This window comes from Gossypium hirsutum, chromosome A01 (assembly GCF_007990345.1).
Source record: "Gossypium hirsutum isolate 1008001.06 chromosome A01, Gossypium_hirsutum_v2.1, whole genome shotgun sequence".
Lineage (NCBI taxonomy): Eukaryota > Viridiplantae > Streptophyta > Magnoliopsida > Malvales > Malvaceae > Gossypium > Gossypium hirsutum.
The window spans coordinates 16,924,447-16,942,203 of NC_053424.1; the positions used below are offsets into that span (position 1 = coordinate 16,924,447).

Consider the following 17,757-nt stretch of genomic DNA (forward strand, 5'->3'; position numbering starts at 1 on the left):
TGGTCATGGGTCGAGTCACTTAGCTTGATTTAAAAGTCTATTTGAAAAGAGAGAGGGTTTAAACAAAAGTATGGGTTCGAAAAATGGATTTGGGCAAAAAAACGAAAACTGTTTTTTAAACGAAACGAGCCTCAGGTAACCTTTTTTTGTCTTGGCCTCAGCTTAGCTTGGCTCAAATTTGCAAAAAAAAATTGTTGTTGTTTTCACTGTTTTATTGTCATTTCGTTATTATATTCTTTCTAGTTTGTTATTATTGTTTGGATATTGTATAATTATTGTTTTACTGTTAATTTTACTATTATTTTAGAGGCATTTACTTACTAAGTAACACCCATCTTAGTGTTATGTAAGCATAAATATTAAATACTATTTTAAAATTATTTTCAATTTTTTGAAAATAAATATTTTAATGTATTTAATGTATTATATTTTTTAAATTTATTTTTATATAAAAATAATAATATAAAAAAATTTAATACAAACAGACAGAGTTTAAATTTAATATTTTTATCCAAGTCGAGATTGAACAAAATTTTAAGCCCAATTTTTTAGCTCAAACTTAAAAAACCAAACCTAAAATATTCATGGTAAAATATTCAAATTTAAATTGGGGGTTAAAATTTTTTTAATAAAAGATTATTCTACCAGTTTCGCGTGGGGTGTCTACTCATTCAGTACCACTGGTTTGTTCATTGCGATGGGGTTCATGATCTTGGTATTTGGATGGTTTTAGTCACTAAGACTAAATAGCTAGAAAATTTGATCTCTCGAGTTTAAGTTCATGAGTGTTTTTGTTTATATATTATTTTAGTTTAAATCTAAGTTTTTTCATTATTAATCCAATAAATGATTTTTTAAAGTTTATTAATTATAATTATAATTGTATTTGTTTGAAAAATAGAGTAAATGTTAATTTGTAAAGGTAAAAGATCTCAAGTGTGGTACACCTTAATAACACTTGAAAGCATATTCTGTTGCGGATGCGCTTCTTTTACCTTAACAAATTAACCTCTACCGTCATGTACTTGTCTCTTGTCTTTTGCTTAATTTGCTGGTTGAGGAAAAGGTAATTTTCAGAACTGAAGAAGAGAGATTGCTGAATAGAATAATGGCATTTTGAAAATGAAATGAATTACAAAATGCAATACAAACACACCCATCAAAGCATGAATATTTGATACAATATACATGTTAAAACAAAATAAACAAAACTCAACTACAGACACTACAGATAAAAAAATAAAAGAGTTATTTCAGTCATTGGAAGGTAAAGATCATAAAAGGCGAGTGAGTTCATGAGAGAGTGGAGGTTTAAAAAGGGTTGTCAAAGAGATAACCACATCCTTCCGTACCAAGCACTTATCTTCCATGTAAAGCTTCTCCTGTACCTTGGGACTTGTTACCATTTCCATTTTCCCATCCCAACTCCTCTTCTCATTTTCCTGCATTTGTTTTCAACTTTAAATTTAACTCCTCTGCTTACCAACATTTTCATTTACTTATCAAAAGAAGAAGAATTACCGGAAAGGAGTCCATAACTTGAAGGATCCCAGCTTGGGCTTGCAAATACTTGATATATTTGAATGCAGATTGAAGCATTTCAGCAGTGTTCATCTTACTCCCCCCAGGCACAAGCTTCCCTAGCTCTCGAGTCTTTTTAGTAATCTTCCTTCTCCTCTCTCTTGCTGCAATGCTTTGCACTGACACACACTTTTCCTCGCTAATCTTGTTGCAGTTTCCCACTGTTTTCATTCCTTCCAAGTTAATCTGATGATCTTCAAGCACTGGACATGGACTTACAGCAACCCCATCAAAGACACCAGGCATCAAGTCTGAGTAGTAATGATCTTCAATGAGTTTGTGACGTTTGGGCCATGGGTAGGAGCTCAAAGTTTCATATGGGGTGACTTCAGGTGGAATGGAATATAATGTAAGTAATGAAGTGTAGTGATGAGGGTCAAGGTAAGAAGCAGGAAAAGTATAAGGCAGCTCAAATGCATTCCAGTAGCATTCAAGACCATCTGCAGCGGCAAGCTGAGTCTCACTCTCAGCTTCAACTGTTTTTCTTTCATACATTGGCACATCAGTTTGCCAGTCGAAATATGAACTCAAAACCATGGTACGTAGCTGTTGAAAATGCTGCAAAAAAAGAAAAAGAAAAGAAAGAAATTTATATTACAGGAGACCCAAAGTAGCAACAGATTACAGAAAATAAAAAAAGGGTAAAAGAGAAGCTTAACATACCTGAAATAGAAGAAGAAAACTGTCAAAAATCAGTTTTGGTGCTTATTGACTACCTGTTGAGTTTGAGACAGGAAAGATTTTTAGAAGACCAACCTTTATACAAAAAAGAAACTAAAAAAAGGAAAAACTGAATCCGAGAAGAGAGTGGTGGGTTGCGATAAAATAGGGAAGACTTGATAAGAAACGGTTAGAGGTAGTTACATGCGGCAACTCAATTCCCGCTATCACCTCTATTGCAGGTGTCCAATATATTGCTGTATGCCTTACAACTGATATCTGTTTGGATCTTAGGACGTATATTACAACTGATGCCTTACCGTCTGATCAACTGCCAATGTTGGATGGCAGTCGAGGATCGATCCTTTTTCGCTAACTTATGCCACACTTTTGGTGAAAACATTTTCCTGTAAAAATTATATAAAAAGCTAATAAAATTTTAGCTAAAATTAAAACTTCAATATTTTAATATTTTAGATTCAAGTATATAGTTTCTTTTTCTAAACTTATTTAGGTTGTGTTTTTTAAAATTTTAAATTTAAAGGTAACATAAAAATATGAAAATAAAAATAAAAATATCAATTATCATTTAAAATAAGAGGTATATTAATTTTTTGTGCTACCAATTAACACAAAATGGGTCAAGAATTTTATAAGCAGTATAGATATTACTAAATTTGAAGGTAAAATTGATGCCTACATCTAAATAAATATTTACTTCTAAATTCAAAAGCCGAAAAAAAAACATAAAATAAAATATGAGTAAAGACTATAAACAGATATTTGGGGACAAAAAAGATGAAAGAGTCGAATGGATAGTGAGGAATAGGAGGATACGTTAGGTAGCTGCCCAACATATGTTTAAAGATTTAGTTAATTAATTATTATGCAGCTATATCAGGATACGAATTGCCAATCAATCAGAAGAGTTCATAAAGGAATAACACAATGTTTAAATATATTTTATTTAACTGACAAAACTAAAGGATCGCGTGGCCTAATGGATAAGGCGCTCGCCTCCGGAGCGGGAGATTGTGGGTTCGAGTCCCATCGCGGTCGTTTTTGCATTTATTTTACAAATTTGAAATTTAGCTATTCTATTTTCAATTCTTGAAATTTAGTCCCTCAGTTCTTTTTTTTTGTGAATATACCTCTTAAAAAAAAACTCAAGAAAAATATATCTTAAATCTCAACTCTCCTTTCAAACCAGTAAAGAACCCCAAAAACCATTTGTCTAACTAAATATGTGAATTTAAACTATTTTTTTGTATGAGATTAATGTTAAGGGTATATAATTTTTGTTTGAAGTTGATAAGGGTATGTAATTGATAAAAGGAGTCAGATAAAATTTCATCACTAATTTTTGAATTGGTAACTTGATATTTTCTTTATTCAATTAAAAAAAAAATCTATGATTATTGTAATTTCTAGAAGTAATCACAAATTGTCACACAATTGAAGTCTTTTTTCTTTCTATTTTTTAAAATATTTATTGATTGACTTGCAAGTAATCAAGAAAATTACAAACTTCAATTCATACATATTTTGAGTTATTCACAAATTAGCATGAAGAAGAGTTGAGACTTTGGGATTTTTTCCTTAATAAAAATTTTACATAATCTAATTTAATGGAAATCCTTTTGATGATGTTATGCATTATATCTTGATTTTTAAATAAAAAAAATAGAAAGCTAAATTCTTGAAATTAAAAGTTGAAGGATTAAATTTTAATTATGCTAAAAGTAGAAGAACTGAGAACAAAATTAGACCTAATATTTACTATGCATAAAGTTTTGCGAGTATCACATTTATACAACTAACTGATACAACGATTTGTCGCAAAGAAAAGAAAAATAGTAAAAACATAGTGGTTACAAAGCATGAGTCAAACTTCTAGCAATTGAAAGTGCCTTAGCAGCAAAATTATTTTCACAGCATGCAAGCATTTCAACTACTTGTCCCATGGTGGGTCTATCATCTTTGTCTTCTTGCACACATTTTAGGGTTATGGTTACCAAAATTAACATCTCATCAATGTCACATTTGCCGTCCAATGTAGGGTCTAACATGTCTTTGCACCCTGTCCATGTTTCAGCCTCCGTTGATCTTTTCATCTGCTCTTTCACCCATTTCACCAATGATGTCTGGTCTTCTCCCCCTTCACCATCTTCACTTGAGTGAGCTCCCATTCCAGGGTTTCTTCCTGTCACCAACACCAACACAACAATTCTGTACCTGTAAACATCCACCTTGGAGGTGATGGGATAATTTGAAACCCACTCCGGTGCCATGTAACCTCTGGTTCCTCGTATCCTTGAGAATCCTGAGTACTTAACATCACCCCTGTTTAGAAGCCATGAAAGGCCAAAATCTGTCACTCTGGAGTCTAAGAGGATGTTTTCAAGCTTTATATCGTAATGGAGAACCCACTCTAGACATTCTTCATGTAAATAAGCTAGTCCTTTCGCTGTTCCTATAGCAATTTCGAATCTGTTTCTCCAATCAATTGATTGAAATGATAAGCTTTTTGCTAACGATCCGTGTTCCATGTACTCGTAAATCAAAAGCCGGTGCTTTCCTTCCATACAGTAACTCCACATCTCTATCACATTCATGTGATGAAGCCTTCCTATGTTGTCTACTTCAACTAAAAACTCAGCTTCCTCTTGGTGATTGGCATCGATAAGTCACTTGATTGCGGCAATTCGTCCATCGGACAACTTACCTTTGTATACAACTCCTATACCTCTCCCTATCTCTTCTGTGAAACTTTTTGTAGCCTTTTTCAGCTCTGCATAAGTGAACCTTCTGATGCTTGATGTAGCTAAAAAGTAGCCCTGCACCGGACCCGAATGCTGGCGAGTTCTTATCAAGAGCCACAGCACAAAGAAAATGCTTAATATCTCGACGATTCCGATAGCTCCTGCAGACCAAAGAGCAAGCTTCAAAGACTCACTTTCATGGCTTTTTGGATATTCTCGACCCAGTTCCTCAAATTTCGTGGAGCAGTCTAGCTTGTAATCTTGATCACCGGCCTTGTTGAAGGAGGAGAGGCTAACCTTTGGCAGTTTCAAGTACATATCGCCTTCTAAATTGTCGGACCCACGTCCATTCAGTAACTGTGCTTTGGGATAACAGTATATGCCATCCGAACGGTGCACTTCAAAGTGTTTGAATTGAAACCCTTTGCAGTCACACATGCTCAAGCATAAGTCCTCACACATCTTTATGGTATAATTACGGTACAAACCAAAATCATAGCCATAAAATTCAACATGACTGAGTTTCAAGAAAGCAAATTCATCAGCTTGGTTACATGGAAGATCAAATTTTGGTTCACAACCAAAGGTCCAATCTGTAGGATTCATCATCTTATATCCTGGAATGCAAGAACATTGTCTACCAAGATTAGGAACATAACTACATGCACTCTTTGGTCCACAACTTCCATGAATCCGGCATGGTCGCGAGAAGGCTTGCCATGATACAACCCAATTTTCTCTTCCTTTTCGACTATACAATCGAAGATTTCCATCAAAATCGAGCTTCAACATTCTTTGAATTATCGAGCCAAAATCGGAAGGGAAGAAATTAACACCGTCGGTCGAACTAAAATCGCCAAACGAACATAGAACCGCGATTCCACTAGTGTTGTACATGGATCTTCCAGCTTCTCAACTCAATAGCGAGGGGTCTGGCTAATAAACACTTGAAACCTCTGGACTTTGGTATACAAGGTTAAGGACGTTATTAGGATCAAAATAAAGAGTAAAGAAACCTAAAGAAAAGTTGTTTCTGCTTCTAGACGAGACAAGCTTTGTGTTTTTGTTGAGAGGCTGAAGAGGAAGAAGGGTATCAGTAGGTCAATCAAAGCTTTGCCAAATCTTACTACCATCCGAATAATGCAACACGAGTAGTTCTATATACAAAGACGATGTCAGATTCGAAACAGTATCAGCCTTCCATACAATTACATGTCCGGCATCTTTTAGAACAAGATTACCAGATCTCAAAAGGGTGAGCTTTGAGTGTTTGCCATTGACAGGGAAGTCACGGTTCGCCATCCATACAATGGTGCAATTGTGAGTGGTGCAAGGAGGTTTGTTGAACCATATTGCAAAGCAATAAGCATTGTTTCCAACAGGGTGAAAACCGGCACTGAAAGTGCCATCGGCTGAAGTGAAAACATCATTTGCTTGCTCTACTGAGATCGATGATCCCTCTTTTAAACCACGAGAAAGTGAAGATACTGCAGATGAACAGCTTAAAAGCAAAGAAAAGATCAAGATATGTGGTGAGGCCATGAATGAAATTTTTGTAAGATGTGAGTTTTCAAATTGAGCAGAAATTAGGGTAAAATGTGAATAAAACTGTATATAGCGGAGAGTAAGTAAGGACTAAGTTCAACCATTGCTTCCATCAATGCACGTTGCTTTCTTAAACCTAAACCCGACTTTTTTTTGACATTTCGTGGTATTTAAGATTTAGGGTTAATCAACATTTGATTTTAAAATAATTTTTTTCTCACTGTACTACAAACTCATTGATTATATTATATAAATTTTTTTTTATTAATTTGTTAATATTTACAGCGGAGTTGATTCACTTTCATCAATGTAAAGCTTGGTGATTTTAATAATCCCATAGTTGAATTTATCAAGAATTTGTAAGGGTCATGCATGAAAATTTTTAAATCTATCCGTTATCTCTATATATTAATTTAAAATATTATCTATATTAATATAAATTTAATGGTTAAAAGTTAATTTTCTTTTACATAGATGAATAGATAGAAATTTTAAATTTATACCAAATTTAAAATGCATGATTTATATAAACAAAGTATCAAATAGGACAATTAGATTATTAAACTATTGGTATAAAAAGTTCTGGAAAGGTATAAACCACTTAAGTTTTATATAGGCGTAAATGAATCATCATCGGTGTATGTGAATCCTCTCATATTGATGAAGTTTAAGTACAATCATCCCTTTTCTATAATAACCACCTGCACTATAACAGTCAAGTTTCTAAAAGAAGCGATTTTTAATATTTTATTTTAACCCTGTATAACAACACCATACATATTATGAAGTATTCTCTTTATTAAAATAATTTCCTATAACAAAATTAAATGTAATTAATCATAATTACATAAAAGGTGTAATACAAAGTATAAAATAATGTTTAAGTTACAAAGACATTTCGAATAAATATTATTTTAATTGTTCAAGGATTTTAATATTAAAAATATAAAACACTTCATATATAAATAATTGATAAATATTAAAGATAGTAATTGCTTTAAAATAACATAAAAATTAAAAATCTAATCCATTTAATAAGAAAATTAAAAATACTTAATATGTTTTAAGTAACTTAATTGTATTGTTCTCCATGCCTTGCTCTTTCCATCTATTTGTTGATCAGTGGCTTAATTAGATGGGATTCACAATTAAAATTATTATTATTATTATTTTTAATTTTCTACTTCATCCTGTTATTGATTTTATGCATTTATATGCATTGTAAATTTCTTTTTCGAGCTCCACTCGATGTGAAAGAAATTTCAATTTATTCAGAGTATAATTCCCAGCATTGACTTTTTACTTTTATTGTTGCCTAAAAGTACTCTACATTTTGGTAGAATAGAAGCAGCATCCAACGAAAAAACTTAAGTTTATTAAAAATAATAATGTTAGTTAGTATAAAAAACAGTTCACGTAGTAGTAATAATATTGATGGACTATTAATAGGATATAAGTTGCGGGTTGATAGAATTCATGAGAATATGCTTAGTTTGATTAGTATAGATATTGTTATCAATGCAGGAGAACGTGAGTTCGAGTGTGTTAAAACACATTATCCTTCTATTTATGGGTTGGTGAGAGATTATGAATAATTCTAAATATTGTGTAAAAAAAACAGATATAATTAAAATTTATAATAAAATTATTAAAAAAATTACGAAAATATGAATTTAGTTTTGATATAATTTTTAAAAAAAATCATTAGCAATGTAAAAGAATTGAATGATACATAAGTACATTAAATTTCCGAAAATATGAAGTATTAATAGGATATAAGTCTATAGCTTTTGATTTCTAATTTAGTGATAATAAAATATAGACAGAGAATTTAAGCGAGTTTCCAGTGAAATGCCTAAGTTTGGTGGTAATATTTGATTCTGCATCACAATCCTTACAATTTATATATGCATATACTAATATGATAGCTTCACGTTAGGTTAAATAATTTTTAACTAAATTATAAAATAAAATTTGTAATTTAAAATATACTTTTAAGTTTCTATACTCTTCGTGTATACATAATTTAGTTTTCATATTTTTATTTTTAAAAAATTTAATCTTTTTACTTTTTAAATTTAAAAATTCAATTCCAATTATGAGCACCATTAAAATTTTCTTTTAAATTTGTTAGAGTGACAATTTGAATTTTTTTTAAAAAAATATTCACATAATAACCATATAACAAAAAAAAATGAAGACATTGCAATGGATATGAATTTAATCAATAATTTTAATGGTGTTAACAACTCTTAAAAATTACATGGTCATTTTAATAAAAATAAAGATTAAATATCAAATGTGAGCATAGTAGAAAAATCAAAACTGTAATTTTACCATTATCTTATAATAACTAAAAAAGAGGAAAAATCATCATTAGCTAGTCTAAATAATTAACATTCTTAATAATTTTGGTAGCTAATGTGGATTTTTTAAAAAGTCTTATTTCAACTCATCATGCCAATTTTTTTTGTTAGAATAATATTTTTTAAAAAAAGTTCATGTCAAGAAAATTGTCAGAGTAATCAACAGTATTAAGTATTTAGACTAAACATTATAGAAAAAATAGAGACCAAATTATTCAGAGATTTAAGTGTAAAGATTAAATCTTAATTTTAGGCATAGTAGAGGGACCAAAAGTGATATTTGACCAATTTTCTATCAAATGCAAAAAAATAAAAAATAAAAAATAGAAAGACTGAACATGTGTCAAGTAGAGGGACCAAATGTGATATTTGACCAATTTTATATAAATTGCAAAAACAAAAAGAAAAATATTGAACATGTGTCGAGTAGGAAGATAAAGATTAAATCTTAATTTTAGGCCTAGGGACAAAAAGTGATATTTGACCATTTTCTATTAAATGTAAAAAAATAGCATGTATCAAGTAGGGGAGCAAAAGTGATATTTAACTAATTTTCGATACAATACAAAAAAAAAACAACTACAAGAAGAAGAAGAAGAAGAAAAATACCGAACACGTGTAAGTGCCACAGGGCTAGAACTTTAGTTTGAAAAATTGGGCAAAATTAGGTGATTACCTTGCTTCAAATCTGCCTAAGTCAACCTAAAACTCAAAGAGTGAGAATTCTTCCGAAAATTCTCTAAAGCACCGAGAAATATAGCGGAAGCAACTTAAAATAAGAGAACTGAAAAGTCATAGGAAAGTGATGCACACAAGATGTTTGAGTAAATACTCTCAATATATTCTTTAACTTTGAAAACATGAAGTATAATGGAATGATACAAATAAAGGGGAAGGCCTCTATTTATAGTTGAGCTCCCTCCAAACCGACGGTACAGATTGAGTTACATCAACAGTTGAGATTAGAACCTATCTACAATTGAGAGTTATAAGGGATTTAAACTTCATACAATCTTATCCTTTTAGGATTTACAGTTTTTACCCTAGTAACTCTAGTTTTATTAGAGTGTTTCACTAGGCCACCAAGGCTTCAAGTAGATAGGCTTTTCTATGGGTTTTACGAGTCAGGCCAGTTCAAGGAGGTCAAATGAGCCCCATTTAATAAGTTGACCTCTATAGGACGTTCTATACACAATGGTCATGGGCTTTGATCCGCAGCCCGTGACATTCTCTTCTACCTATTCTTGCAACGCCCTCGTTGCGTCCTGAGAATGACACTAGTTGGACTCGTCTTAGAACTGCCTCAATGTTTCGGCTAATTCTCGATCATTCTCTCTATTGGGTAGTTTTGTCCTGCCTTGGCTTAAGTCACTGTCATCGCTTAACTCGACATGTTTCTCTCTTTTATACATCTCGATTGCAAGAGTCCACTGCTTTTACTTGCCCACATCGTGACTTGCCTTGATTGGAATCCTCTTGATCCACACAATTAGACTTCGACACACTCACCTTGAACTTCGGGTTAACCTTGAGTCTCGTTGTTAACTGTGGTTTGTAAGCCCCTTGGCTTACCCGCTTCAGAACTCTGAAATGGCCATTGTGTCCTTAACAAGCCAACAAGTCAGAATGAAAAACGCTACCAAAGTGTTTGAGATGTACCTCACTCATTACATTACTTGTCTTTGTTACCCAGTTTGCATAGCCATTTTCCCCCCAAAGTTTGATGCACAACCCACTTCTCTCTTAGGCGATAACCCCACTGATAACTCAACAGGCTTTATGTTAGTTTGTCACCCCTCTAACATTTCCAAAGGGGTCTTCGTAACACTACTCTAATATACCAAGTCAATATGTTTTCTCTCATGAACATCCTCGACTAATTGGATTGCCAACAGTACCTTCATTTCGCACTCATGTATTGTCTCACTGGCACAACAAATTGTTGTTGTCGAGTATCCAAGATGCATACACAATCGGCAAAAGGAACCAAAATAACATTAATCTTGTCAAAGAAGTTTAAGCCAAGAACAAAGTCATAATTGTCCAAGTGAACTACCTCAAAGTCTTCCTTGCCTTTTCATTGACCAATTTGTAGCTTAACTCCTAGTGCTACATTTATAGTTAAGACCTCTTTGGAATTAAAAATCTTGATCTTCTTAGTTGATTCATGAACTGTGACATTAGGTTTACACATGACGTTTTCTGATATGAACATGTTTGATGCCCCCGTATCAATAAGAGCAATCTTCCTCTGATCTGCGATGTTGATGTCCACATACATCAACCTTTTCTGCTTGCTATCCCTCTTCGTTTTAGTATCATTGACCTAAGCTTCAATACCTTACTCTTCCTTTGATCTACGATGTTGATGTCCTCGTATAATTGACCCAAGCTTCAGTACCTTACTGTCAATAGGTTCCACTTCTTCTTTATTAGTAGTAGATATCCTGGATCACTCTGGATAGTCTTGCATCTTATGCGGACTACAACACAAGAAGCACTCAATTAGCTTATTCTCATTATCTTTCATTCTCTTGGCATCGACAAAATACACAATCGAACCAAGTCTCACCGATTCTCTATCTTGCTCATCATCTCCTTAGATAGCAGATAGCACGGATCATTTCAAATAGTCTCTCACAATATATGGACCTTTGCAAAAAAAAAAAACATCATTGGCCTCTTTGGTATTTTTTTGAGCTTCCACTTCTCATTTGTTGGTTTCCCGTTACCACCGTTTTCGTTGCTATTATCGACCGGTCCTTCTTCATCTCCGCCACCATTGCCCTTTTTTATAGGCTTGAAAGACTCAAACTTGTTTCTCTTTGGAATAATATCAAATAAGGACTCCACTATGGTCATAACTTTGGAAAGTTCCTAGACCCCTCGATGTTGCAAATCTTGCTTTGTCTACGGCTTTAACTCATCTATGAAGGAGAAAAATACATCATTCTCACCTAAATCGAAAATTTGGAGCATGAGTTCACTAAACTCACGCATATACTCCCTCACTTTGGGCTATTGCATAAGCTGGTGCAACTTAACCCGAGCCTCATCCTTATCACACTTTGGGTAAAATTCTACCTTGAATTCTCTGTGGAATTCCTCCCAAGTCCCAATAGTAGTACCATCTCGCCTGTAACACCCTTCACCCGTATTCAACACCGGAATAGGGTTACGGAGCATTACCAGACTTACAATACATATAAACGTACTTTTATCATACATTCAATCATTTCATTCAAATTCAATCAATTTATCACTTATACGAGCCTACAATTCCCTAAACATGCTTTGGGAGTGATTTGGGACTAAACCGGTAACTCAAGAAACTTCAATAGAACTTGGAAATTTTTTCTCAAAACAGGGGACACACGCCTGTGTGGCCAGGACGTGTGTCTCACACGGCCATAAGACACGCCCGTGTCACAAGCCGTATGGACATTCGAAATGTGAGCATATAGCCGTATCCCAGCCCGTGTCCGACCCCGTGTAACTCTCTGACTTGGGTCACACAACCAAGCCGTGTGCTAGCCCGTGTGCCCTAAAAATGGCCATACATGCCGGTGTACCAAGCCGTGTGCTAGGCCGTGCCAATCCTGTAGGGTATACTGACTTCTGCCACACGGCTAAGTCATACGCCCGTGTGTAAGGCCGTGTGGAGGATACTCACTTGGTTACAATTTCAACACCAGGGGACATACGGCCGTGTAACATAACCATATGTCGTATGTAGGACCAAATTTATGCCCAGGCCCAAAGCTCACAAACCCAAACCCAAATACACTACACAGCCCAACTAATTTATGCCATGACCCAATACAAGAAACTATCCACTAACTCCATCACCCCTACGCCCTACTAAATCACCCCACTAACTCCATCACCCCACTAAATCTCCCCACTAACTCCATCACCCAATTAAACCATCCCACTAACTCCATTACCCCACTTGCCACTAACTCCATCACCCCACTTGCCACTAACTCCATTACCCCACTTGCCTACAAAAAGAAAGGGCAATCAATTGTAAAAGTTGGCTATAAAAGCCATTCAAAACCATTGTAAAATGGGGCTGGTTCTTTTTTGGAGATTAATCAAATATCAAAGCAAAAGAGGTTTCTTTGTCTATTCTCGTTTTAAGTTCTTTGTTTGTTTATTGTTTTCCTTTCAATTTTATTTTGTTTTCTTATACGAAAGTAAAAATAAAAGGAAGAAGCTTACCCATTTTAGAATTACCGAAAAAGGTTTTTTAGAGGTCCGGCTGCCGTGTACGGTGGCGCCAATGGCGGCCCGTGGGGGTCCGGTGACCGGAGCGAGGCCGGACCGATGGCCGGATTTAGAAGAGAGAGAGGGAGAGTGTTATTTTTAATATTGTTATTATTATATATTATTATATTTATTTTATTACTGTTACTATTATTTTATATATATTTATTATCATTATTAATTTTTTTTATTAGAAACATATTGTTATTTTTATTATTTTTATATTATTATTATTATTATTAATATATTATTATTGTCTTCTATTTTGTTGTTGTTATTATTATTTTAATCGTTATTACTATGTTTATGGTTATTGTAGCATTATTCTATTATTACTATTATTATAGTTAATTAATTCTATATTTTCATTACCCTATATATTTTCTTTTTATATTTGTTTTATCCCTCCATATGTATATATATTATTGTTTTCACATTATTATTTTTTTTTGTATAGATCTTTCTTTATCTATGTATATATATATTATATTTTCATATATACAATTTATTTCTTTTGAAGATCCCGTTTTAAAATTATACTCTGTTTATTTTGACTATTTTCTTATTATTAATATGTGTATTGTAGGAATCATTTTTCCTATTTTCTTCTGTTTTATATATTTATATAATTGTTTTTATTTCTTTTGTTTGCACCATTATTAACATGTTACCACTACCATTTTATTATTTGTCATTAAATCTTTTTTTTGCCACTATGTTTTATTGTTAATATGCATCGTTCAGCTTATTATGGTAATGTTATTTGCATGTGACATACCATTATTTTCGTTTTTTTAAATTTTAATTGCCCAAATTCATTTATTCACAGATTTATTCTCAATTGTTTTTAAAATAATGGCAATGTTCGGTATTTAAAGAATTCAAAGGATCGTGCCCTAACGTACTGGGTTTCGCTTTCTTTGTTTGTTTTGAATATCAGAACATCCCTTTACTGGTTCACTCTCAAAATTTTTCAAAATAAAGGCAATGTTCAGTATTTAAAGAATTCGAAGAATCATGCCCTAACGTACTGGGCTTCGCTTTCTTTGTTTGTTTTGAATATTCGAATATCCTCTTAAGGCTAAAACGCACTTTTGAAAGGCAAGCTCACAATTGAGGGTCAAAAATGTTGTGTCCTAACGTACTGGATGTAATGTTTTACCTTGAGGTGAGATGGTCTTTAATACACATTTGACTTACCTAAATGTTTTAAAAGCCAATAAAAGGAGGATCGCGTTTTGAACTCTGTCCAAATCTTTAATTCTCGACATTAAGACACTAAATAATCAATCAAGTATTGGGCGTGTCGAGGGTGCTAATCCTTCCTCGTACGTAACTAACTCCCGAACCAGTTTTCTATTTTCGCAGACCAAAATCGTCGTTTTGAAAAAATTATTTATTTATTAAAAACGACCGTGTTTTGAGGTGATCCAATCACACCCTATTAAAAACGATTGGTGGCGACTCCATTTTCGTTTTAAAGTCGATCTCCGTTTTTCAAAATAAAAATGGTTTCGACATCGCACACGGCTAAGACACATGCCCATGTCTCTGCCCGTGTGGACAAAAATAAGCTATTTACAAAGTCATTTTGCCACCCATTTTGCACATCTTAATCAAGCTCAAATTTGCTACATTTTATAACCCAATAGGCACCAAATCCATAACCTTTCATACACATATTAAACCAATTCAACTAAAATCATTTCTAAATTCAATATTCAAATGATAAAACCAATCGAACATGGTATTCAAATACCTAAATTATAATCAAGCATTTTCTATTCATATGGCTATCACATATCAAAACAACTTTTGCATATTTCTATTCCGTTTACTACTTGCCAAAACATACCATATTGAATACTTATATGCAACCAAAACATTGTACTAAGTTAAGCCAAATCACATGCTTTATCTTATACCATAACATGTACCAAAATCACTAGCTCAAGTAACCATAACTATCATCTTTATATACATGCCATATTTACATATATCCATGAGTTCAAAAGTACTAATCGGTAACTGGATAGTGTGATGCGTATCTCCTACTTTATCAGAATTGAGCGAGCTATCGAACCTCTATAAAACATGAAAAAGAAACAGAGTAAGCTTTATAACTTAGTAAGCCCATATAATTTAGAATTAAACTTACCATTTATACATAATCAAGACAATAAATAAGGTATGCTCAATTCAATTTCTAAATGCCTAAACACAAACATTCATCAACAAGTTAGTCACATAAGTACATGTAATCATCCATTATCTCAATTTAATACTCAGTGCATTATATCATATCAAATTCATATATCACATACATCATTTGTAACAATTCACTCTCAATCGTATAAATAATAATTCATTCGATAATAGTAACTCATCTGTATAAACACATAGTTTTTTCACATAACTAATAACAGAATTTATATCCGTTGAACATATTAGAATATCGATAGATATATAGGTGATACACACTAAGTGTATTAATTGGTAATCGGTCAACTCATCATCATATTCACTCTTTCGAGCTATAATCGGTAAACTCCTTCTGAGCTGATGAACAGTAAGCTCTATCGAGCTGGAAACAGTAAACTCTGACAAGCTGTGAACAGTAAGCTCTTATGAACTGATATATCGGTAAGCTCATACGAGTTGCGGTGAGTCCGCAACACATGTAGGATCTCGACCTAAACGGTAACCCTAGTGACATGTCACTCGTATCCTACGAATTCTTACGGTTCAAACGGGGCTCAGTAACTATCAAACTATATTAATAGGGTATTCAAAATTTAAGTAGATCATTTACTTAATTACATACATTCATTTCAAATAATTACAAGTATTTAAAAGTTCGATTTTAATTATACGAATTTACCTCGAGTTGCTCAGGTGGAAATTATCGACTATTCGTTCATTTTTTCCCCGATCTAATCTCGATCTCGGCTTATCTTGATCTATATTTTATCAAATTTAGCACATTCAACATTCGGTATATTCAATTTTGCCTATAATTTACAATTTAGAAAATTTATACATTTACCCCTAATGTTTCACATTTTCACAATTTAGTCATTATCACATAAAATTGCAAATTCATACAATTTAGTACAAACTCATGCTTAGCCGAATTTAATACATGTTACTAGCAGCCCATATTTTCAATTTATTCACACTTGTAACCACCACATTTCACATTTTATCAATTTAATCCCCTTTTGACATTTTTGTCAAAAATCACTTTACAAAAACTATTAATCTAACATTAAACCTTCCAAATCCACCATGATTCATCAAATTACTCAAGCATCTAACAATAGCAACATGATAAATCTTTAACAATTTTGAAATCTAGGGTACGGGCTAGCTAGAATACGAAGCAACGATCTCAAAAGCATAGAAATCATTAAAAACGGATAAAAAATCGTGCCTTAATGAGCAATTTAACCAAGTCCAAATAGAAAACCTAGAACTTTGGCTTTCCTTCTTGCCAAATTTGGCTAATGAAGATGATGATAATATAAAATGGATTTTTTTTATTTATTATATCATTTATTAACTATTTTACCATTTTAACCTTAAAATTAATACAAAATTTCATTTATGCCAAACCATTAACATCCACTTACCAACTCATGGTATATCTACCATTTAAGGACCTAAACTTTAATATTCTATAGCTATTTGGCATCATTAGCTAATAGAACAACACTTTTGCAATTTACGCGATTTAGTCTTTTTTACCGAATTAAGTATTTAAATGGTAAAATTTCTTTACGCAACTTTCACATAATTAATCTATCATGCTATAGGCCTTATTAAGATAATAAAATAGATATTTTGACTTCGAACTTGTGGTCCCAAAACTATTGTTCTGATTTAACCCAAAAACGGGTTGTTACATCGCCTCTCATCTATGGACATACGACGCCACCATAATAAAGCAACATCAGTAAAATACATGGCAACAATATTTACCTTAGTAGCATCGTCCATGATGCCTTTAGCACGAAAGTATTACTCCATTCCCCACAAGAAGTTTTCACATCCTTTGTGAACCTCGTCCCATTGAACTATTTCGACTTCGGGACATCTACTTTAGGCATAGGTGCCGCAACTAACACTCTATTTCCCAAAGTAGCTTTGCAGATATTGAGCTCCCCTTTGAGCACCTCAATATGTTCCTTCAAAGTTGACGCCATAGCCTTGGGAGCATCCTCTTTCTCAATCAACTCACCCACAGTGATATTGAGGACCTCTTGCATCACATCCATATTTTCATTGAGGACCTCAACCATTTAGTCCTTGAGCTAATCATTCCTCAATTCCAACTATGTGGTACGCCTATCAACTTCCTCGAGGGTCTTTTTCACATCACCTATGAGACCCTCAAGTTTGGCCACCCTGCCATTTAAAGCTGACAGCATATCTCTTGACCGACTTGCTTTCCTGGCCCTCCCACATGTCTCCATTGCCTCAACTTGCTCGTCTACTTCTTTCGATATCTCGACTGGCACCTTCGAAACCTTAACTCTGATACTAATTGTCATGGGGCTAGAATTTTAGTCTGG

The 17,757-nt window shown here is 33.2% G+C and overlaps 1 protein-coding gene, 1 non-coding gene and 1 pseudogene across 2 annotated transcripts; 1 reads left to right on the forward strand and 2 right to left on the reverse strand.

Moving 5' to 3' along the window:
- Window positions 1-1,190: 1,190 nt before the first annotated feature.
- Window positions 1,191-2,407, reverse strand: LOC107917328 (transcription factor bHLH53). Its single transcript, XM_041111910.1, has 2 exons — window positions 2,245-2,407; window positions 1,191-2,139 (listed from the first exon to the last, which is right to left on the reverse strand). The coding sequence occupies exon 2, from the start codon at window positions 2,116-2,118 to the stop codon at window positions 1,492-1,494; it is 627 nt and encodes a 208-aa protein (XP_040967844.1). The 5' UTR covers window positions 2,119-2,139; window positions 2,245-2,407; the 3' UTR covers window positions 1,191-1,491.
- Window positions 2,408-3,227: 820 nt separating this feature from the next.
- TRNAR-CCG (transfer RNA arginine (anticodon CCG)) lies at window positions 3,228-3,300 on the forward strand. Its single transcript has one exon. It is a non-coding gene; the product is annotated as a tRNA-Arg (tRNA).
- Window positions 3,301-4,033: 733 nt separating this feature from the next.
- Window positions 4,034-6,509, reverse strand: LOC107917682 (putative receptor protein kinase ZmPK1; annotated as a pseudogene).
- Between the last annotated feature and the right edge of the window lie 11,248 nt (window positions 6,510-17,757).

What these genes read in the sequence shown, in the direction of transcription:
- LOC107917328 (XM_041111910.1), bottom strand. Translation starts at nt 2,118, where the DNA reads ATGGTTTTGAGTTCATATTTCGACTGGCAAACTGATGTGCCAATGTAT.